The sequence below is a fragment of the Pelophylax lessonae genome (assembly GCF_965119305.1).
Source record: "Pelophylax lessonae genome assembly, chromosome: 3".
NCBI lineage: Eukaryota > Metazoa > Chordata > Amphibia > Anura > Ranidae > Pelophylax > Pelophylax lessonae.
Window position 1 is genome coordinate 665,852,598 of NC_138770.1, and position 25,007 is coordinate 665,877,604.

Sequence of the window (25,007 nt, forward strand, 5' to 3'; positions counted from 1 at the left end):
GGCGCATATCACGATGCATGGCTTTAAAAGGACTGAAATCAGCCTTTTATATCAGTACTGGATATATTCTTCTCTCCACGAGCCACTGTTTTAAAGCTTCTCAGAGTACATCAGGAGCCTCGGCCATTTCACCATGTTCCTTGTGTCAATACAAGCTCCAGCTGGTGGACTGGCTTAACTAATGCATGCTTATACTTCAGTACTTGCAAAGCCTGACAGCTTTCACTTAAACCGGGTCCTTCTGCATGTGTAAAACTTCACAATGTTATGGCCTAAATCTACACTCAAAGGGAAATTCTTTTAAAAAATGGAATTTACCAATAACTGCATGGGGAAAAAGAAGACCTGCCTATGGTTTGCCCACTCAAGGATTAGGTCATGTGTGCTGGCACCCTATGGAGGACCTCACACGTAGAGTCTCCTGTAGAACCATGTCACACTGCAGTATTTGATCACATTTTAGTGGGACCATGCCACATTGTAGTATTACATCATTTTCCTGAAGATTAATTTTACATTATGTCATCTAAGGAGACATTTGTAGGACCACATCACATTATAGAAACTTGTAGTATCTTATGTAGCCCAAAAAATTAAAATAATATCGCTCCAATGCCCCTCCAAACCTGCATCAGTCAGATCAGCATGTGAAAAGACTGGTGCAAGACAGACAGACTCGGCTTGTCAGGCTCCAGTAGACTTCAACAAAATGGTGGCCATCTGCACACAGACATCGGCTCCCTGTTGCATAAATGTGAATGAGATCAGTAAAAGATGGCTTCAGCTCCTGTTCTCCACCTGTAGAGAACTTCACAGACACCTTTCTCTCTTTTCGGGATTAAGCCCCGAAAAGGGAGAACCCCTTCTAAGGAATTTTCTTCAGGTGGAGAACAGGAGCTGAAGGAATGTTTTACCCATCTACCATCTAATTCACATTTATGCAACAGGGAGTTGGTGTCTGTGTGCAGATAGCCACCATTTTGTTGTAGTATCATTATATAGCTACAGTACTAACATTCAATATAATTTATATTTATTACAAATGTGGTTAAAATTCCAAATTAAAATTGTGTGTTCCAACATACTTACATCATTCAAAAGGAATGACCCATAGCGTATAATATAAAGCCTCTAATGACGTGTTCTTAATTTGTCATAAGCCATGCATTGTTTCCTTCTTTGTTCAACAAATTCGTAAGATCTTGAATATGGATCAAGTCAAGACTCAACAGGTTTTGCTGAAAAGCTTCATCGGGAGTATAGAGGCATAGATCTCCGCAAAGTCTTTGTATAAATTTGCCATAGTAGTCAGACCACTCTCGGTATGGGTCAACTAAAAGGAGAAGACATTATTACGCCAGAAGAAGAGTAGAATTCACATTGGCGTACCTTATTATGATGTCCTGCCATGCCCGGAGGACATTAAAGTTCATATACACTATAGGTCATTCCTTTTGAATGATGTAACTATGTCGATGTATGCTATATTTTTATGAAATTTTAACCATATTTGTAATAAATGTACATTTTATTGAATATTTTGTGTTGTTGATTTTGGATGGCACCAGGTAAGTCACATAAAGTTTGTATCTTTGGTCTTGAGTATCATAGGACATATCTGTCAGACAATGATTTTGTTGTATCTCATGAGATGCTTCTCAAATTGTCATACAGGCATACCCCACTTTTAAGTACACAATGGGACCAGAGCATGTATGTAAAGCGAAAATGTACTTAAAGTGAAGCAATACCTTTTTCACTTCTCAATGCATGTAAATAAACTAACTCTTTGGGAAATCTTGGTCAGCTTGACATGGCACTGCTCCCAAATAATAAGTGACAATGGTAGATTACCAAGGCAACATGGTCGACCACAAAATAGGATATGTTGTAGTCCTGGGTCCCCTCTCGATGCTCCCTAAGTTTGTTATCCCTGTCACTTATGGTTTGGGAGTATTGCCATGCCAAGCTGACCAAGCTGTGTCCGTACTCGTGAGTGTACGTAAATGGTATGCCTGTATTACCTTGTCTCATGTGATGTCTGCAAGAACATGTCATTCTGTTGTATATATTTGTAGAATTATATTCCCTTATAATGTCTATGGCATGTCTGTACAAACAAGTCACCTTGTACTATCTCATGACATGTTTGTAGAACAATGCGACTTTGTAGTATTCATGACATGTCTGTAGGAACATGACTTTATGTACCATTTCACAACATCATTGTAGAATTATGTCCCTTTACATGACGTCTCTATAGGAACATATCTTCTGTCACACCTACCCCAAGCGTTGGTGTTCAGGCACTATAGCTGGCTTTTGTGTTCTTCGCCTATAGCAGCCCTCTTTTTCCATAAGACAAGCAGGCCTACCAGTACTCGGTTGCCCCCAGGTCTTTTACACAATGCTGTGGTGCCTGGGCAGATGCGAACCAAGCACATTAAACAGGTACTTGCGGTTGGCAGGAAGAGTGGTCAGACAGTCCAGGTTCATGGCAGGCTGAGTTCTGAGTGTAGTCAATATCTGATCTGAAGTCATCAACAAGGGAATCCAATTTGGCAGGCAAGGCAGGGAGAAGGTCAAGGTAAAGGAACAGAGCAGGCAAACAGGGAGCTTGAAGCACATGTTGAAAACACTACCACAAGCAAGACACAGATTTTTTTGGTTGGCTTAAAACAGGTTTGTTCTCCACCCAGAGACTAGCAACATCAATCACCTTGTAGGTGGATAGGGAGAATGCAGCTCAGACAAAACCAGGATGCTGGAATATGACCAGCAACTGTCATGAAACAGAAGGGTTACACGTTCCTGACATATCCTCCCCCCCCCCCCCCCCATCATTAAGGAGGGGCCCCCAGACCCCTCGGAGCAGGTATGTCAGGATTCTAGCAATGGAAGTTCAGTACAAGTCTGTTGGCATAAACAGATGCAGCTGGGCCCCAAGAATTCTCCTCGGGATCAAAGCCCTTTTAGGCCACCAGATACTGGACCTAATGCCCAGTACACACGATACGATAATCGGACGACGTTCCGTCCGTTTTTCTCTATCGCTCATTGACAGACGTAGTCTTCTTGATTCTCAAGAGCTGGGTTATGTTGTCTCCGCAGGAGTAGGACTAGGCAGAATGACAAAACGTTCTGGCTCCACCCTAGGGGGCAGTCCCTGAGGGTATATCCTCCCTCTCTCTGCTACAGGGAATCAGTTTTTTTCTGTCTAGTCAGGAGTAAGGACCTAAGCTCCTTGCTGGGATCTTTTGGTCCTGGCAAGACTTTTTTTCTTTAAGAAAAAGACATTTTTTAGGTACTTTTCTCCAGTGTTTTTTTCCTGTGAGATCTTCAAGCAAAAATGCCGGACTGGGCGACACTTGTGGTCAGCCCAGCCGGCCTACGAGCGCGTGCAGACCAGGCATTGCGCTTGGTTGGCCGCGACATATTCAAGTAAGTATGCGGGGCCGGGCGACGGGCTGGATGTGAGATCCAGTGGTCACCCCGGTTTCTGCCTAAAAGGCGCGTGCAGACCAGTGCGCTGAGTCGGCCGCGACGGAGTCCCAGTAAAGGGACTGACTTTGCGAGTTAAAGCTCGCTTGGACGCCAGGACCAGAGAGTCGAGGCGTCCACAAACCCCCACCCCGGTGGAGAGGGTATTATGAAGAGAGGGTGCCTGTCGGTTCGGTATGGTGAGTAAAACGTTCCCTTTTTTTCCTCATTTATGAGGCAGTATATATTATGGGCCCCTCCATATATGGTCAGTATATATCTGACACTTACAAGTCCCCCTTGTAATACAGCATGTGTTTGTGGGAAGTGGACTTGGTTCAAGAGCTAACACTCTACCCAGCAGACTGTAACATTACAGCAGACATAGGAGGTATAATCCTACCTTATGTGCAGTGTATCTCTGTAGATCCATATGTCACCTCTCAGGTAGAGGAGAACCAGAGTGCAGGTGGATGTGCTGGGAAGACGATATCGGCGGTCCGCCGCCATTTTGCCGTAGACCGAATACATATATGTCCTCAGGTCACGTCGGCCGCCATGTTTTTGGAGTCTTATGTCTCTTCTATGGGGGCGGCCATGTTTTGTGAGCCCAGCTTCCTCGTGGAGGGCTGGGAACGCCGGAAGGCGTACACAGGGGGCGGAGCCACGCCTTCTGCCCGGGAAAAAGCAAACAGCTCCTTCCAGTCTGTGTAAGACAGACGCTGGCTGCAGTTTGTTGGAAACTGCACTGCATCGGTTGGTGAGCCTTGGGGGTCCCTCTCTCTCTCTCTGGGATCGAGAAGCAGGTACTCTGAGGGGCGCTATTGCGCTAGGGGGAGACACACAAAAAAAAAAAAAAAAAAAGTTTTTTTGTTTATTGCTGGCAAAGTGTCCTGTATTAACATGGACCCTGCCACTCATGTATCTCCTCCGGATCCCCTCGAGGGGTCTGCGGGATCCTCCAGCACCCCATTGACAATTGAATCTTTGTCAGCTATTATGGAAACTTTTGTGTCCCGGGTGGAAGTGGCTTGTCAGGGACAGGGCGCAAGAAAGCGACCCCCGCCTAACCCCTTATTATCTGAAACCTCGGATTCAGACTCTGAGCCTATTTCTGCAGTTGCAGGTACTTCATCTGGTATTGGTGTCTCGGGTCCTGTCTCTTCAGACAGTGAGGAGGATGTTTCGGCATCTGCCATAGCCCGAGAGGAAGCGTTGGTAAACGCACTCATTGTATCTGTTCAAGAGACTTTAAGGTTACAGGGTATTCCATCAGAAATAGCTGAAACTGAGATCCCTTTTGGGACTAAAAAGCGCATCAAAGTGGCAAAGGTTTTTCCATTGCCCAAATGTTTTGGCAATCCAATCGATGAAGAATGGCGTCTGCCAAAACGCACTTTTAATATTTCCAAACGCATTGACAGGCGTTATCCGTTTGAGGAAACCCTTATTAAGAAATGGACGGAACCACCTGTGGTGGATTCACCTATTGCTAGATTGAATGGAGCCACGGTTATTCCTTTGGAAGACGCTCCGTCTTTTGAAGATCCGGTGGATCGCAGGATGGAAGCTATGTCTCGCACCATGTTTTCCTTGATTGGATCAGCTTTCAGGCCAATGATTGCTATTGGTCTGGTTTCGCAGGCTGTAACTGAATGGACCAAGTGGTTACGCCGGGACTTAGAAGAAGTCCCTCAGGCGGTATCAGATTTGTTGGAACAAATGATACAGGGGTTACAGTTTGTATGTGATGCGGCGTTAGACGCCACTCCATTAATGGCGCGAGCATCAGTCTCAGCAGTGGTTCTCAGGCGTACACTGTGGCTAAAAGGTTGGATAGCCGACCAAGGTTCCAAAAAAGCATTGGCTAATATCCCCTTTTCAGGAGAGCGTCTATTTGGAGCCAACTTAGATGAGATCATTAAGGATCTCACCGGTGGAAAAAGCACCTTTTTACCGCAAAATTTTAAAGGTAAAGGAACTCGTCAAAGACGAGGGCCTTCTTTTTCTGCTCACAAGAGGTTTTTTCGTCCAGCGGGTGAAAAAACTAAGTCCTCCAAAGCTCCTGCAGGAGGCGTCAGGGGTCGGTGGTCGGGCAAGCAAAAGCCCGCCCCCTCCAGACCCGAAGATAAACCATCCAAAGCCTGAAGGTGCGCCCCCACCCATAACTGGGGTGGGGGGACGTCTTCGCCGGTTCCCGGATCCATGGCTTTCCAGAATCCCGGACAAATGGGTTTGCGAAGTCATAAGGTCAGGGTACAAGATCGAGTTTCGATCTCTCCCACCGGCGCGATTCTTCCCTTCCAATATCCGTCTATCCGCAGATCGTTTAGAAGATCTGCGGAGAGCAGTCACAGATTTACTACAACAAGGAGTGGTAGTCCACGTTCCTTGGACAGAACGGTTTCAAGGGTTTTATTCAAACCTGTTTACAATACCCAGGAAAGAGGGCAAAGTGCGTCCAATTCTGGACTTAAGAGCACTCAATTCTTTCGTCAACATAAGAAGATTCAGAATGGAGTCCATTCGCACGGTAGCAGCCTTCCTGCATCCAGGGGATGTCCTAGCGTCCATAGACATCAAGGACGCCTATCTTCACATTCCCATTTTCGCAGGACATCAGCGTTTTCTACGCTTTTCCGTAGAGGAGAACCACTATCAGTTTGTGGCGTTACCTTTCGGTCTCGCCACGGCTCCGCGGGTCTTCACAAAGGTGTTGGCCCCAATGTTGGCACTTCTGCGCCAAAGAGGTATATCGATTCTAGGTTACCTAGACGATCTTCTGCTTCATGCAGAATCTCCTCAGACCTTGCTACAAAACATAGAAATTACTATGATTTCTTTACAGGAATTCGGGTGGCTGGTGAACCAGCAAAAGTCATTTCTGGTTCCCACCCAGAGGCTCGAATATCTGGGTCTAATTCTAGACACAGTCAGGACGAGAGTTTTCCTTCCGGTAGGGAAACTTCGAAAGATTCAATCAGCAGTCCAGTTGTTACTGTCCAACAGCTGGTCTTCCCTTCGGACGTGCATGAGGGTTCTGGGGTTGATGGTGGCTTCATTCGAAGCAGTCCCATTTGCCCAGTCCCATACCCGAATTCTTCAGCAAGAGATTCTTCTCAGATGGAATCGGAATCCGGAATCCCTGGACAATCAGATACGATTGAGCAAACAGACCAGAGAGTCTCTGGTTTGGTGGCTTCGGTCTCCAATGCTCAGCCAGGGAAAGTCATTTCTGCCAATATATTGGACGATAGTGACCACGGATGCCAGTCTATCCGGATGGGGAGGAATTCTCGGTCAGTTATCTGTCCAGGGACTTTGGTCCCCGGAAGAATCCAGATTACCGATAAATGTATTGGAACTGAGAGCGATCAGACTTTGTCTGATTCACTGGACCGAGCAGCTCCAGGGCAGCCCGGTTCGGATCCAGTCGGACAATGCCACGGCCGTGGCTTATGTCAATCATCAGGGGGGCACCAAGAGTGTCCGAGCGGCCAAAGAAGTGGCTTGCATTCTTCGCTGGGCGGAACGATTTGTTCCAGCAATCTCTGCGGTGTTCATTCCGGGGGTGGAAAATTGGCAGGCAGATTATCTCAGCCGTCAGACCCTGGATCAGGGGCAATGGTCCCTCCATCCAGACGTTTTCCACCAGTTGTGCCTACGGTGGGGCACACCGGATGTGGATCTGTTGGCATCACGATTCAACAGGAAAGTTCAGAGATTCGTGGCTCGCTCCCGCGATCCTCTAGCAGAAACCGCAGACGCACTGATCGCCCCGTGGGGGCAATACCAGCTAATATATGCCTTCCCTCCTCTCGCGTTACTGCCAAGACTTCTTCGCAGGGTAGAGGAGGAAGGAATCCCAGTAATCCTGGTAGCTCCGGACTGGCCTCGTCGAGCTTGGTACGCCGACATGGTCAGACTGGTGGCGGACGTCCCATGGAGACTTCCTCTCAGGGAGGATCTACTGTCTCAGGGACCGATCTTCCATCCTGCTTTACGATCGCTGGCTTTAACGGCCTGGCTATTGAGACCCAGGTGCTGAAGGACAAAGGTTTGTCAGCTTCAGTTATTCCTACTCTAGTTGAAGCAAGGAAAGCGACTTCCAGAAAGATTTATCATCGCACATGGAAGTCCTACATTGCATGGTGTGAACCTTTAGGGTTCCGTCCTCGGTCTTATTCGATTAGTCGAATATTGGCTTTTCTGCAACAAGGGGTTGAGCAGAAACTGGCCTTGAGTACTATCAAGGGTCAGGTCTCAGCATTAGCCATCTTCTTTCAGAAGCCTTTGGCTACTCATTCCTTGGTGCGGAATTTCATCCAGGGGGTGCGACATCTGGCTCCGCCAGTGCACGCGCCGTTACCCCCCTGGGATCTTAATTTAGTGTTGTCGGTTCTTCAGAAACCTCCCTTTGAAGATATTAGGGAGATTCCTCTACCCACGTTGTCCCAGAAGGTGGCCTTCTTGGTGGCTATTACTTCTGCACGCAGGGTGTCAGAACTGGCCGCATTATCTTGTCGTTCACCATATCTGGTGGTTCATAGAGATAAGGTGGTTCTTCGTCCGAATCCATCCTTCCTACCAAAAGTAGTTTCAGAATTTCATCTGAATGAAGAAATTGTATTACCTTCCCTGTGTCCTAAGCCCAGTCATCCTCGGGAATTTGCTTTGCACTCCTTGGATGTGGTCCGGGCGATCAGGGTATACTTGAAAACGACAGACTCGTTTCGCAAGACGGATTCACTTTTTGTGATCCCAGATGGACCCAAAAAGGGGTTGCCTGCATCTGCCGCGACCATTTCCAAATGGATCAGACAGACGGTAGTACAGGCTTATTCTATTAAGGGTCGGGAGCCCCCGTTCCCTGTTAAGGCGCACTCCACTCGGGCACTTAGTGCGTCATGGGCCTTTCGCCATCAGGCGTCAGTGGTCCAGGTGTGCAAGGCGGCTACCTGGTCGTCGGTGCATACCTTCTCTAAACATTATAAAGTTGATGTAATGGCATCGTCTGATGCCTCATTTGGCCGCAAGGTTTTGCAGGCCGCAATTTGAGGAGACCAGTGGTCTACCTCGAGGGTTTTTTTCCGTTGGAAAATTTTTTCTTTTAGTCTCATTCTTTGTTTATAATGAGCCTTTAAAACTTCTAGTTTGGCACCGGTTGGGCCTACTAGATTGGATTTGATTTTGTCAATCCCACCCCTCATTTGTGGCACTGCTTCTGGATGTCCCAGCTCTTGAGAATCAAGAAGACTACGTCTGTCAATGAGCGATAGAGAAAAATGGATTTTTGTAAGAACTTACCGTAAAATCCTTTTCTCTTAAGCTCATTGACAGACGTAGTACCCGCCCCTCTATCATTGAGTTGGGTTGGGTTAATTTCTCTGTACTGCTTTAAACAGAACTGATTCCCTGTAGCAGAGAGAGGGAGGATATACCCTCAGGGACTGCCCCCTAGGGTGGAGCCAGAACGTTTTGTCATTCTGCCTAGTCCTACTCCTGCGGAGACAACATAACCCAGCTCTTGAGAATCAAGAAGACTACGTCTGTCAATGAGCTTAAGAGAAAAGGATTTTACGGTAAGTTCTTACAAAAATCCATTTTTTTTTGGTTGCTAGGAACTCTCAATTATATTCGCAAACGGGAGAGGTTACTTGAGATACGAATTTTCTCGGACGATGATTCAAAAGCTTCCGGTATGCGTAACCACGCTGTAGGGTGTGAGGGGAAATGATGTCTACTGCTCACCATTTTTTTCGGACGAACAACATACTGATAATACGATTATCGTACGATGTGTTATAATACGATCAAAATTTTTATGCTTGCACGACTGGATAATATCGGGCGAACTGTCGTGATCGCCTCTCGTAAGCTGTGTACTAACGATCAGCGTTATTTTTCGTCCGATTTTCGGATCGTGTGTACGGGCCATTACTCTCCCAGAGTCTAAAATACATTCCATTTCATATTCTTCTTGTTGTTGACCATGAGCAGAAGCAGAAAAAAAACAATGGTAGCCATCTGAAGAGGTTTTAAAAGTGAAACATGGAAGAGATTAGGAATCCTCAAGCAGGAAAATGTAGTCTAAAGAATACCAGATTAACCTAGGGGCCAGTTTCTGTGAGGGAACTCTTGAGAGACAGATCTCTTGTGGACAGCCAGACCTTTTCCCTGACCGTAATCTGAGGAGTTTGAGATTGAAGGCGATCCACAAAGCTTTTTTGGCCAGTAGAACTTGGGGACAAGTTAGCCTGGATGTGCCGTCAAGGGCGTTTAGGGACAAGCAAATGTGGGGGTTATCCAGACTGCTTGATTTACGAGGACTTAGAGTGAGCACAGGTTTTGCAAGATTTTACATAGGAACGGGAGACCTTACGAAGAGAGGGACACCAAAAACTGCAAGAAACCAAAGAAAAAGTTTTAGTAATCCCTGGGTGCTCGGCCATCTTCACATCCTGTGCTTTAGAAAGCACTTTAAGCCTAAAATGGGGGGGGGTAAAGATTTTTAGGGTGTAAATTATGCAGAGCATTAAACTGAGCCTTTTAAATAGACTTTGAAAGGTCAGGGGAAGGGGCCCTTTTTACTTGTGCAGGAGGTAAGCTATTGTAAATTGTAGAGCTCAGAGCTGCGTGACAGCGGGTAAATGTGATCTCTAGGAGGGGTAATGTTAGGCAGGAGGTCTATTGGACAGTCAAATGGCTGATGGGGAGGGAGAACAGATGCGGCCTTTTCAGAGAACACGTTAACAAAGTCAGCGTAACAGGTAGGGAAAGCTGGAACTGTAAGATATGCGGTTTTATTGCAGTTCTGGAGGCCGGTGGGATCAGGACATAATCTCCCCTGTAGACCAATCTATGTGGGGGTTATGGAGTTTGAGCCAGGGATAACCTAGCATACAGGGATAGGCAGTGGATATTTTAAGTAGAAGCTGATTGTCTTTTTATGTAATTCTGTAATGGTCATAATATTAGCTACAGTGCATTAGGTGACAAAGCTCATGGACAAGGGGGAATTTTTAACAGCTAGGACTGAAAATGGTCTGTGCACATTAGTCAAGGGAATCTGTAGATTGTGTGCTAGGTCTGTATTGATTCAAATACTAGTGGCACCAGAATCTGACAGCTGAGGGGTGATAGGAAAACATGGCAGAACTAAGTTATGCAGAAACACATAAGTTTGTCTCAGAGGGAACCTGGCTCCGTATAGTCTAAAGAATCAGACCTCACCCGCACCAGACTCTTGCCGTTTCCCGGCTTATTAGGACAGCTGGCGACACAGTGGCCGAGGTCGCCAAAGTATAAGCAGAGCTCCTGGAATCTTCTTTTAGCCTTTTCCCTAAAGGATAAATTAATAGTGGCAATTTGCATGGGCTCCTTCTGAAGTGGTTGAGAGGGCTCAGGAAAGCCTGATGGAGAATAAGCAGGCAGCATACTAGGAGACGAGGGAACAAACCTCTCTCTATGCTATTCCTGTAAATGCATGTCTATATAGATGGCTCCGTACATGGCTTCATTCAACAACTTTGGTTCAGGGTATTGTACTAAGGAGTCGTGGTTGGTGTCTGATAAGCCTAACCTGAACTGGCTTCTTAGAGCTGGGTCATTCCACCCTGAGTCAGGAGCCCAGTGGCAGAAATCCGAATAGTAATGTTCAGCGGTGCATTTACCGTCATAGTAACCTAAAGTTTGTTCCTGCTAAGTGGGCATGGTTTGGATCATCATAGAACCCAGGGCCTTGAAAAATGCCTTGACTGACTCTTGGGCTGGATCTTTTGCAGGAAGACTAAAATCCCAAGACTTGGGGTCCCCCTGCAGTCATGTAATCAGTTTAACCCGCCTTGCTTCTGAACTAGAAGAGCGTAACTTAAGCCCTTAAGTACAGTACACAACCATTTTTAAAGTTAGAAAACATATGGAGGTTACATATGGAGGTCAGGCGGGTTAACCTTAAGCATTCCCAGACTGTGTCACACACTAAAACAGTTCCTGGACTTGGCGTGCCGTTTGCAAAGCTCCTCAGCAAATAAATGAGTCCATTTTCACAGTAAAATGTTCTTTTTAAAGGCTTGTGATAATGTCATGCCTACCCCTAGCATTGGTGGTCAGGCACTATAGCTGGCTTCTGTGTTTTTTGCCTATAGCAGCCCCCTTTCCAATAAGGCAAGCAGGCCTACCAGTACTTGGTTGCCCCCAGGTCTTATACACATTGCTATAGTGCCTGGCTACCATGCTTGGGCACAATGCACCATGTACAGCACAGGTGTCAAACACAAGGCCGGGGGCCGAATCCGGCCCGCCAGGCCATTTCACGTGGCCCTCGCACCTCTCCTGAGCTGAGGCACCCCCCTCTTCTCCGCCCATCCCCTTGTCTCAGCAGTCGACAGCAGAGAAGAGGACAAAACTGCTCTGCAAGATCCTGCGCTTCTCTGTGAAGCTGCCCAAGACTCATCTCTGCCCTTGCCCCTATCTCAGGTGTCTGCAGCTGAGGGTGGGGAACTTTTAACTTCTGATAGTGGGGGGTGATGTAAGGAGAGGGGGGGATAGGGGGCGCTCTGGACATTTAGTCTTACAGATACAACCGGCCCTTTGAGGGGAACCATAATGCTGATGCGGCCCACAATGCAATTGAGTTTGACACCCCTGATGTACAGGTTCATGCACCAAGCACAATGAACAGGTACTTGAAATGAGCACAGGGAACAGGTACTTGAACTGAGCACAGCGAACAGGTACTTGTGGTTGGCAGACAAGCAGAGTGGTCAGACAGTCCAGGTTCAGGGCAGGCTGAGTATAGTCAGTATCTCAGGTCAGCATCAAGGGAATCCAATTAGCAGGCAGGGCAGGGAGCAGACGAAGGCAAGGCCAAGGTACAGGAACAGGGCAGGCAAATGGGGAACTTGAAGTACGTGTTGAAAACACTATTGGCGCTTTTCCACTGCATGGAACCGAACGTTTCGGCTCGCTTTTGTGCTTTTCCACTGCTGGTACCGCATGGTATAGTGTAGGAACGGTTCGGTACGGTACGGCGGCGCTTTTCCACTGCATGGAACCAAACGGTACGGCTCTCAAAAACAGTACCTACTCGATTGTGGTTCCAACAGGTACCATACCCGGTACCATATCCCACAATCCTTTGCATGCAGTCACTACTAGCCACTGATTGGTCAAAGAATCCCACCCATCCCTTTGTTATCCCACCCACTTAACTTTAGTACTACTTTAGTGGAAAAGCAAACCGTACCGTACCGAACCGTTCCAACACCGTACCATGCGGTACCAGCAGTGGAAAAGCAAACCGGACCAAGCAGGGCCGAGTAAAGCCGAGCCGGTACTTGCAGTGGAAAAGTGCCATATGTCAAGCAAGATGCTGAGTGTTTGGCAGGCTTAAAACAGGTTTGCTCTCAGGTGTTTGGCAGACAGGTAGAATGCAGCTCAGCCAAAACCAGGATGCTGGAATGAGACCAGATGCTGTCATGGAACAGGAGCGATAAACGCTACTGACATGTCCTTGGTTTTCCCATAACATATTTTTAGAGTCATGTCCCTTTTGTAGTGTCCAAAACATGTCCTTTGAAACATCTCACCTTGTACTATTTCATGACACATCTGTATGTTTATTTCACATTTCAGAGCCTCATGAATCACTTGTAGGACCATGTCTTGTTGCAGCACCAAGTCGCATATATCAGACCCTATCCCATTGTAGTAAATTGAGAGACGTCTGTCCTCCCATTGTAGTATCTCATGAGGTTTTTGTAGAAATATACCCTATTGCTGTTTCTCGTGAGACTTTTGTAGGAACATGTCCCATCATAGTATCCCATAAGATGTTTTTTAGGAACATGTCCCATTGAAGTGCCCACAGGAGATCTGTAGAACCACGTAACATTTTAGTATGTAGGGTTATATCATATTGTAATATCTGTTGAGACAGAAGATGCCACTAGAAAGACATTGTTACTTCTTGGAGTACAACTATAGTAGAGCCAGTGCACAAAAAAGCAATAACGAGATTTGACTGTACTTTCCTCAGTGGAGGTTACTACTGTTCTGTATTATTTTGTCACTTATAAGAAGTAGGACAAAATTGTGATGCCATTGGTAAGAGGAAGGTGAATGTCATTTTAGTGTTTCCTGGGAGACGTACAGTTTTATATGGTAATGTGAGTTGTAGGACGAATATGAATACAACCCAGATGTAGGACAAAGTTGCCTCTGAAAAAAGCATTTTATTCAAGATAATTTGTGAAGTCTAGACCAGTGGTCTCCAAACTGTGGCCCAGGGGCCAGATGTGGCCCTTTTCTTTATCTGCCCTTGGGGTCCTATTCCTCTCACTGATACGAGACCCTATTTTGCTATTTGACACCAACAATTGGGCACCATTTCTCACTGAAGAGACAAGAACTCACTGCTCAAGGTGGTGTAATTGCCTGATGACTCACATCGGTGCATGCCCCGGCTCGCCTCCGTGAAAACTTGATAAAGAAAAAGGAATTGGCAGCACTCCAGGTTGATACAAAATCCAGATTTATTGACTGGACATCCAAATATGACAATCGTGACAAGGTAGACGCGTTTCACACACTGACTGTGTGCTTAATCATTACTAATGTAGTAAAGTAATGATTAAGCACACAGTCAGTGTGTGAAACGCGTCTACCTTGTCACGATTGTCATATTTGGATGTCCAGTCAATAAATCTGGATTTTGACTCAATCTGGAGTGCTGCCAATTCCTTTTCCTTTACCATTTCTCACTGACGCCAATATTTTGGGGCATTATTCCTCCATATGATACCAACGATGGGGCGCTACTTCTCCCCCTAATACCAAATGTGGTGATGTTTACTCCCACTGATGCCAGGAAAATTTCCACTCCAGCTGGCCCCAGTCCGGCTCTTCTAAAATCTGAAGGACAATAAACCGGCCCTTTTTTTGGAAAGTTTGGAGACCCCCCTGCTCTAGACGGTAACAGGTTGAGGTCTTACTCGTAAGAAGCAGCACAGTTATATGCTGAAGGTTGCTTGTCAAGCAGTAGAGCAGCGTTAGATTGTATTTAAGGATTGTTTTGGAGGCTGACTTGCTTGTGTCTCTCTGTCTCTTGAGGATGCCGCCACTTTCTGCTTTCTGCACTGTGCATGTCAAAGTAAATTCTTCGTACCTCATCTCACCTCATCTGTCTGTCTGTCTGTCTGTCTTCCTTCCCTTCTGTTTCTTGGACTTCTGCTCAATCCAGTCCAGCCACGGCAAGAAGAGCACAGTAAGGAGGGAGCATGCTTCTTAAAAGGGTTGTGGGGGGGGGGGGGGGTATGGTCTTTTATAACTGCTTAAAACTTTTTTAGCATGGGTACGCAACCTGTGGCCCTCCAGCTGTTACGGAACTACAAATCCCATCATGCCTCTGCCTTGGGGGGGTCATGCTTGTACCTGTCAGCCTTGCAATACCTCATGGGACATGTAGTTCTGCAACTGCTGGAGGGCCACAGGTTGAGCATCCATGCTTTTTAGCCCATTACATGATTATAATACAGTACATTTCTGTTACACCCTTTACAAATGTAAACACAACACCCCCAATATGATAGGCTATTGTACATGATCATATTCCAATACTATTGCACTGTATATATAGCACACTTACCACAACATGACCAACCGCTGGACATGATCATAATCCAATTCTGTTAGACTCTATACATAGGACACTACACTTCCAACATGACAGACTATTGGACATGACCACAATACAATCATATTACATCGTATGCCTAGAACACTACATCGCCAATATGACTGACCATTGGACATGACCACAATACAATCATACCTGGCACACCCTGTGCGCACGCTTATGAACACAGGCTAGGAAGGAGTTAACCATCAGGGGCGATCCAAGGGTTAACTGTGTTCCTAGCTGGTGTTTGTGCACTGTGGGGGAGGTGCTTTTACTAAGAGAAGGCATTAATCCATGTTCCTTTGCAGAAACACAAGATCCATGCCTTCCCTACTGACAAATGGCAGTTCTGCCTGTGTATGATTAGTGGGTGCCGGCGGATATCAGGTCTGTGGGACCCGCTGATCATCTCCCGCTGTGTAGAATCACAGCTGGAGCAAACCCCCGATGGTGCACACTTGAGCCGATACCCGGAAGTGCAGGATCACACACACATATATATATATATATATATATATATATATACATAATCCTGCGCAGCGCGGCCACCCTGTAGAAGTAAAACTGCTATAAGGTGGTCGGCAAGTGGTTAAAGAGTTTATTGGAATGATCATTTTTTTGCCTGGAGTTCAGCTTTTTTTGTGTTACATTTGTTACATTATACACCATTGGTTTGAGAATAGTCCTTTATTTTACGATTGGTCAAGCAGTGGAATGCCATATCACATGAGGTAGTAAGGAGAAAATCAATATTGGACTTTAATTCATTATCCATTAATAATGGACTCTATTCACATTAGTATGTCTCCAAAGTTGCACGATTTCCACTGTGACTTTGATGCGGCTTTTGGTGCAACTTTGATCCAACTTTACACTTAATGGATCTAAGTCGCACCAAACTAGTGTAGGCACCTTTTCAAAGTCGCTGCAACTTTAAGTCAAATCTATTTGAACTGGTGCTTTTTAAAAGAAGGTGATGTGACTTGTCACGTGACTTTGATGTCCAAAGTTGCATTACATATCGCACAAGTGTGAATGGAGCCTAAAAGGTGGTTAAAGGATATTCCTAAAATTGATAACATCCCACATCGCCAGTTATAATTTGAAATGGATACACAGGAATATTTTGATTTAGGCAATTGATCTGACGTGGGGTGAGGAAGGATTATTTTCTCCTCTTGAAACTAAATTGGACACAGTTTGACAGTGATGGGTGGTTTTGCATTCCCTGGGTACAAGCTTCTGGAGTTGTGAAATTTTAACTCAATGGGGTTTATTTACTAAAACTGGAGAGTGCAAAATCTGGGGTAGCTCTGCATAGAAACCACTCAACTTTCAGGTTTTATTGTCAAAGCCTAATTGAAGAAGCTGAAAGCGGAGTTCCGGCCTCAAAATCGACATAATCAATTTTGGGCCATCCGCTTGCTCTAGGTCACCTGAAAAACAAATGGATAGTTACGATTTTTTCTTTGTTTACTTACCTTGGTATTGAAGAAAATATACTCACCTTTCTTCCACTTCCTCCCTCTGCGGCCGCGGCCCGCGCCGTCACTTCCTCCTTGCATTGATTCCTGGGAGCTGAACGTCATCGCTCCCAGGAATCAATGCGCCTGCACCGGCCCTGCTCGGCAGTTCCGGTGCGGGCGCCTCATTCCCTGCTAAACAGCTTCTGGGCATGCCCAGAAGCTGTGGAGGGATGACGCGCCCGCACTGGAAGTGACGAGTGGGGTCAGTGCAGGTGCATTCTGGGAGAAGAGGACATGGAAGAGGACGCAGAAGAGGACGCGCTGGCTTCAGCTGCCCACTCCTGAGATGGCAGCGCTGGAGAAGAAATTTTCAAGGTAAGTATTTCTTCTAAAAGGTAAATGCGACCCGGGACAGTACAGAGGCTATCCATTGTGGAATGTACTACCCCTGACTGTCCCGGGGGTATTTTTAGCTACATTTCACCCCCAAGGCCGGAACTCCGCTTGAAGTTGGAAGCTGATTGGCTGCCATGCACAGCTGCACCAGATTTTGCACACTCTGGTTTTAGTAAATCAACCCGAATGTATACAATGTACTTATCACCAGGGTTGCTGAGCTGTCAGCACCCTGCAGCCAGCCCGGCTGTCTGAGGTTTTGAAATCACCACTCTTCTCCATGCAGCATTTCCAGGACAGACCGGATTGATTCTGGTACAAGCTGATTGGTTTCTATGCAGAGCTGCACCAGATTTTGCATTCTACAATTTTAGTAAATCAACCCCAAAGGGATTTTTCTTCCAGCTAGAAATAGTTAAATTAGTAGATTACTAAATAAATACATATTTTTGCAGAAAAAAAATTATAAATTAATTTTTTCCCCGCAGGCTCCTGCAGACAAAGCCCTACAGCTTTAAGCCTGCACCTCTGTAAGGGCTGTCAGTTGAAAAGCTGCAGGGCTTGTGAGTGAACTACGAGGGCGCTCATTAGAGCCTTCACAGTTCATTGAGAACTACAAGCTGTCTGCCACTGGTTCCTGTGAATAAATGATGTGGCTGTACAGGCGGAGCCCTGCACAGCTGCACTGTTTTTAAAATGTGACAGCTCGTACGGTGACAGGATCCTCACTCGCTGTCACGGGGGAAAATTGGGGGGGGGGGACATGTGCTGGAGCACGTTGCACCCTAAATATGGGTGTAACGTGTAACTTGCGGCAAAAGGTGAATGTATCCTATAACTTAAAAAATTCCCTTCAATTGTTCTCAGCCTCCTCCGAATCTCCAAATCCTTTTTTTTTTTTGCCATCGTGACCTGACTTCTCTCTAGAGTGTGGCTACATTCTACTTGAGTAACTTGCGCCTTACTGGAAAACAGCTTGAAGCATGACTTATCAGTGGTCAAAATAAATCTCAGTTTCAGCTATGAATAGAAGACCTCAAGGTTCAGGAAGTAAATCTCACTTTCAACTGTGAAGATAAGAGCTCAGGGTTCAAGTTTGACAGGTTTAGTAGCAGCAAAAAAGCCATTGCTAAAATAACAAAATATGAAAAAGTGGCTTGTCTGGGCTAGGAACCAATGCCAGTGGACCGCGTAAGTAGGCAGCTTGAGTGACAGGCGCCTCACTGGACAACACCTTCAAGCACAGCTTATCAATGGTCGAAGTAAATATTATTTTCAACTATGCAGAGAAGACCTCAAGGTTCAAAAAGTAAATCTCACTTTCAACTATGAAGAAAAGAGCTCAAGGTTTAAGTTTGACAGGTCTAGTAGCAGCGAGAAAGCAATTGCTAAACAACAAAATAAGAAAAAAAAGTGGCTTGTCTGGGCCAGGAACTAGCACCAATGGACCACCGAATAATAGGCAGATATAAACATTTAAGTCTTTCCTTCAGAGAAATTGCAAATAAAAGCTACAGTGTATACAGAGTATAGTTTCCTACACCATCAAAAGGAATTTGGGAACTGGAGGAAACTGACAAGAGCGGGCCTGGGAGACCCAAAGCCACAACAGAATCAGAAGACAAGTTCCTTAGAGTCAGCCACCTCACTGGACAACTGCCTCAAGCACAGCTTATCAATGGTCAAAGCAAAACTCACTTTTAACTATGAAGAGAAGACCTCAAGGTTCAGATTTGACAGGTCTAGTAGCAGCAAGAAAACCTTTGCTAAAACAGCAAAGTAGCTGGTCTGGGCTTGGAACCAATGCCAGTGGACCACCAAAGAGCGCAGCTTGAGTGTCTTGCGTCTCACGAGACAACAGCTTCAAGCACGGCTTATCAGTATTCAAAGTAAATCTCACTTTCAACTATGAAGAGAAGACCTCAGGGTTCAGGAAGTAAATCTCACTTTCAAATGTGAAGGTTCAAGTTTTATCAGGTCTAGTAGCAGCAAGAAAGCCATTGCTAAAACAACAAAATAGGAAAAAAAAGTGGCTTGTCTAGGCCAGGAACTAGCACCAGTGGACCACCGAATAATAGGCAGACATAAACATTTAAGTCTTTACTTCAGAGAAGTTGCAAATAAAAGCTACAATGTATACAGAGTATAGTTTCCTACACCATCAAAAGGAATTTGGGAACTGGAGGAAACTGACAAGAGCGGGCCTGGGAGACCCAAAGCCACAACAGAATCAGAAGACAAGTTCCTTAGAGTCAGCCACCTCACTGGACAACAGCCTCAAGCACAGCTCATCAATGGTCAAAGCAAAACTCACTTTTAACTATGAAGAGAAGACCTCAAGGTTCAGATTCGACAGGTCTAGCAGCAGCAAGAAAACCTTTGCTAAAACAAAAAAGTAGCTGGTCTGGGCTTGGAACCAATGCCAGTGGACCACCAAAGAGCGCAGCTTGAGTGATTTGTGTCTCACGAGACAACAGCTTCAAGCACGGCTTATCAGTATTCAAAGTAAATCTCACTTTCAACTATGAAGAGAAGACCTCAGGGTTCAGGAAGTAAATCTGACTTTCAGCTGTGAAGGTTCAGGTTTTATCAGGTCTAGTAGCAGCAAGAAAGCCATTGCTAAAACAACAAAATAAGAAAAAAATTGGCTTGTTTGTGCTAGCAACCAGCACCAGTGGACCACCGATCAATAAGCAGATAAATGTTTAAGTCTTTCCTTCAGAGAAGTTGCAAAGAAAAGCCACAGAGACATTGAGTAGTTTCCTACAACATCAAAAGGAACTTGGGAACTGAAGGAAACTGACAAGAGCAGGCCTGGGAGACCCAAAGCCACAACAGAATCAGAGGACAAGTTTCTTAGTCATCAGCTTGGGTGACAGGCACATCACTGGACAACTGCCTAAAGCACAGGACAACAGCCTCAAGCACAGCTTATCAATGGTCGAAGTAAATCTCACTTTTAACTATGGAGAGAAGACCTCAAGGTTCAGATTTGACAGGTCTAGTAGCAACAAGAAAGCCGTTGCTAAAACAACAAAAAAAGTGGTGTGTCTGGGCCAGGAACCAGTGACAGTGGACAACTGAAGATTAAACAGATAAAAATTTAGTTCTTTCCTTCAGAGAAGTCGCAAAGAAAAGCCACAGTGTCATTGAGTAGTTTCCTACACCATCAAAGAAATTTGGGAACTCGAGGAAACTGACAAATGCAGGCCTGGAAGATCCAAAGCCACAACAGAATCAGAAGACAAGTTCCTTATAGTCAGCAGCTTGGGTGACAGGCACCTCACTGGACAACAGCCTCAAGCCCAGGACAACAGCTTCAAGCACAGCTTATCAATGGTCGAAGTAAATCTCACTTTCAACTATGAAGAAAAGACCTCATCGCTCAGGAAGTAAATCTGACTTTTAGCTGTGAAGAGAAGAACTCAAGGTTCAAGTTTGACAGGTCTAGTAGCAGCAAGAAAGCCATTGTTAAAACAATAAAATAAGACAAAGTGGTTTGTCTGGGCTAGAAACAAATGCCAGTGGACCGCTGAAGAAGGCAGCTTAAGTGACTGGTGCCTCGCAGAAAATAAGCTCATCAATGGTCGAAGTAAATCTCAATTTCAACTGTGAAGAGAAGAGGTTTAAGTTTGACAGGTCTAGTAACTGTTAGAAAGCCATGGCCTACCATAGCAATTGCAAATTATGGCATGCTTACCTTGTAGAGTGCCCCCCTAGTGCTGTGGCATCTATGATCTCCCTCGACTTGAAGTGTGAAAAAAAAATCTGTTTGCATATGTACAGAATGTGGATCCAAATGAATGGCGTTGATGCAAAGACCACCTTTTTCAAACATAATATTTTTGGTAAACTATATAATATTTAACAAAATTTACTACAATTATTTTTTCACAAGTAATATTAAACCATTTTGTAGACTTAGGTAAGAATGATGTCTCCCCCCCTGCCCGAAGGCTCTTGGGATACCTACGTCACAAATTCCAGGAGGCTTCGGGAATAAGTAGAACACACTGCACATGAGCAGTAAAGTGTTATTACTTGGCGGGCTGCTTAGACTCAGAAGAGATAGCCAGCTCCCTAATGATATCAGCAGAAAAGATGGCACTGCAGGATTTGGCATGTGGCAGCTTTCAGTGGATTACTGCAGGACAGAGCTATATTCGCTGGATAGGTGAGTATGTTTTATGCTCTCAACTTAACCGATGAGGTAAGAGGGGGTTAAAGTGGCATCCGAGAATATAAATAGGCTTAAAACTGCTCCCACCCCCTTCTAACACCTATACTAATTATTCTGTAAAAGAAAGATGCATATACTTACCTATTCTCAGGTCGCTCTGGTCAAGTCATGTGATCAGTTCCCAGTGACTGGCTTTAGAGGAGAGGAGGGACAGCCGACAACAGATGATCCATTGTAAGCCTATGGGTGACTACATTGCCTCAGGCATTCCATCCATTGTCAGTGCTCTCTCCTCTCCTACTCTGAAGGGGGTCGCTGGGGATATCACGTGACTAGGCTGGAGCATTCTGAGAATAGGCAAGTATATGCATCTTCCTGTTGGAGAGTAGTTAGTATGGGTGTTATAAAGAAAATAAATACACTGCTCACGGTTATTAGAATCTAGATGACCAACAGCGGTGCATGCCCCGGCTCGCCTCCGTGAACAATCGGTAAAGAAAAGAAATGGCTGCACTCCAGATGAGGTCAAAAAACAGATTTATTGGACATCACGTGTGGCAAAAAAGTGGCAAGGTAGACGCGTTTCACACACTAATATGTGTGCTTAATCATTACAAGATGATTGTAATCATGATTAATGATTAAGCACACTTATTAGTGTGTGAAACGCGTCTACCTTGACACTTTTTTGCCACACGGGATGTCCAATAAATCTGGTTTTTGACCTCATCTGGAGTGCAGCCATTTCTTTTCTTTACCCAGTATGGGTGTTAGAAGATGGATGGGAGCAGATCTAAGCTTAGATAGTTCCAGCCTTGAATTCCACTTTTAAGAGTAAAATTACCCCGGGTGGGGGGATTGAGGTGAAGTTCCTCTTTAAGGTTTATGTCTTTAAAACCTTACGACTGTCGTCACATCACATGCAGAGTTTCTGTCTAAGGAGCTTTGATGGGGTATTCAGCCCAGGAGAGAGAGTTGGTTCCAAGACCAAGAGAAGGTTCTCATCCAGATCCTCAGGGTTCATATATGTGGGGAAAGCAAAGACTGCACTGTGGAATATGTTTAGTCTGTTCGCAAAGGCATGGTAGATAGAGCTGCCCTGCTTGCATTTGTGCAGCACACCACATTGACAACATCTTATATCATTATCCGAATACATTTCATATCTCTATAGGCATAAAATTAACATTTATTCATGATATGTCTGTATGTGGTACAAAGTCTTGAGAGGTGAGCAGTCATGGAATGTGGTTATGGTGGTCATGGTGGTGATGCAGTGGTAGCTTAAAGAACAGAATTGTTATTTTCCTCTTTCTGCTGTGCATCACCCTGTTTCTTGTATATAATACACAAGACTCTCCAAGAGTGAAAAGGAATACAATTTTGCACAAAATATTAAAATCCCACCTCGATCACACTATGGAGAATTTATCCAACAACTGTATTTTACACCATTATTTTTCCTTAATTTTAGTGTTTGAAGATCCTATTGTAGTGATATAGAAGTTGCATTAAAAGTTTAGTGAGATATAATTTTTTTTAGTGGTTAAACTGGTTATAGAGTCTGTATATGAGGTCCAAAAGAGGGGCAGTCAGGGGAGAAGTAGTATTGGGTTATGAACAAGGGACAGTTGGGAGTTATCACTGTATCTTGCATGTGCATACCTCCCAACTTTTTGAGATGGGAACGAGGGACACCTATTAGCAAAAGTACGTAGGCCTAGGACACACACCCTGCCACGTCCCCCCTTAAAAGGGAATTATGCAAAATATTTTTTAGTTAAACCCACTTTTTACGAATTCTTTTCCTTTAGATTGGATTTTTGAATTTATAAATGCAGCAATTTACCAGTGCATCCCATTTCTAAACACCTTTTGAAAAATAAATAATGCATTTTATATACAACTATATAGATAAGACAAAACATGAGGGGCAAATGAGGAGGACAGAGGGACTTCGTTCCAAATCAGGGACGGTCCCTCGAAATCTGCGACAGTTGGGATCTATGGATACGGATTATGGAGAACTTTTATTGGATAAATGCTAGGGGTGTCTACTTACTGGTCAGTTATGGACAAGCCCATATGGTCCATGTGACAGACCCAACCAGAACATGGGCTTTTGGAGGGGACTGCAGGGTAGCCTCTTGTCTGACTATGGGCCCTGGCTTTTAAGGGGACTCTATTCTTGGGAGGTGTGTGCCTGGGGGAACCTTGGATTCGTGTTGTTTTTGATTCGGGTCTGTGTCTCCCCGAAACACACTGACTCTGCGAACCTGAATACAGATTCGGGGCCTTTGTGCCCAAATCAGCAATGACTGGTTTACCACCTACTAGACTATGAGACTCAGAGCAGATGTTAAAATAATCAGCTCAAAACAACCTAATTCTGGGGTCTCCTGCTGTAATTTGTTTACTAAGGTGTCTTTCTCGCATGGTATCATTTTCCATTGTGTACCTCCCTAGGTGTGAATTCCCATTTCACCTATTGTTTGTCTGTCTGCTAATCCTTTAGAGATTTAGACAGCCCTAGGTCTTCTCACTGGGGAACTGGTGCCGAATGGTCTGAGTGGACACTGAATCACCTAGGCTTGTCTAGGTGACTAGTTATTTTACTGTTTATTTAGATTACTGCTTATGTTTATGTTGGCTGTTCCTTAGCCATGTTAATTATCTTACTGTTTGCATAACGTGATCAAGCTCTTATCTGATTTTGTATAGTATATATATTCTATGTGAGTGTACAATAAAGTGAGTTCCAGTTTGCACCTAAGCTAGTGTCGTCTAGTCCTTGGGTGCAATATTCAGCTATAATACTTGGTTCCTGGTTCCGGAGTGGAGGAAGCTGTATACTGACAGAAGCACCCAGGAAGGGATGCCAAGTGGTCCGTCACAGTCCTCTTTGAAATGTTTTCTGTGGGATGGTTACTGGAAAGTGTCTACCAGATCCAAGGCTGGTAGCTATTGGCTCACTTGGGTTGGTAGATTAAGTCATAGGGTGACCACATCTGGTCATGTTTGTCTCCATTCTATGGCCAATTCTGTTGTCCTCCCTTAGGTCCAGATGTTTGGCCAGGATGGTCAGAGTCAGGTCCTGCAGGTGAATCTTTGTGCTCTGGGTGCTTTAGATACATTCTGATTACAGCTGACTCAGATATGGGGAAACAAGAAGGGAAACGTGTGTGTGCTGGCCATCAATATTATAGCCTGATGGATTCCTGTAAAGGAATGAACGATATATTTATTTGATTTATTTATTACAAGTGCTTATATAGCCCCAACAGTTTACCCAGCTCTTTACATATATATCTTACATTATATATACAAAGCTGCATAAATGTGCTTCCCATATGAGGTGGGGTCATCCAGCACCATACCTGGCCAGCCATGCTACAGGACCACCATATGGCTAATCTGCCCAGGCAATACTTATCTCAGCTACAGGTGTTGTATCTGTTTCCCATAATGCACAGCTGTGTGAATGAGAAGAGATTACTAACCATAATACATCATCTACGGTGCTGATTGGTGATGATTAGTATAGAATACTGCACATATGGACTTGTGTTTTACATTGTCTTTATATACTTGAGTTCTCTGTAGTGTGTATTCTAGTATACATTACATTGTATATATCACAGGTCTCTGTAGTGTGTATTCTAGTATACAGATTGTATATATCACAGGTCTCTAGTGTGTATTATTGTATGCATTGTGTATAGCGCGGATTTTTGTAGTGTATATAGTGCAGGTGCCTGTACTGTGTATTATAGTATACATTGTATACAGCCCAGGTCTCTGTGCT

The 25,007-nt window shown here is 44.9% G+C and overlaps 1 protein-coding gene across 4 annotated transcripts in view; it reads left to right on the forward strand.

Annotated features, from left to right (window-relative positions):
* The window catches only part of TTBK1 (tau tubulin kinase 1), a 166,811-nt gene that overhangs the window by 54,089 nt on the left and 87,715 nt on the right, over window positions 1-25,007 (forward strand). The window contains exon 3 of one of the 4 annotated variants that reach the window (XM_082249849.1): window positions 14,723-14,746. The exons of the other annotated variants lie outside the window; for them this stretch is intronic. Coding sequence (XP_082105975.1) covers window positions 14,723-14,746 — 24 coding nt within the window. The remainder of the gene's footprint in view (window positions 1-14,722; window positions 14,747-25,007) is intronic. 4 annotated transcript variants of the gene reach the window in all.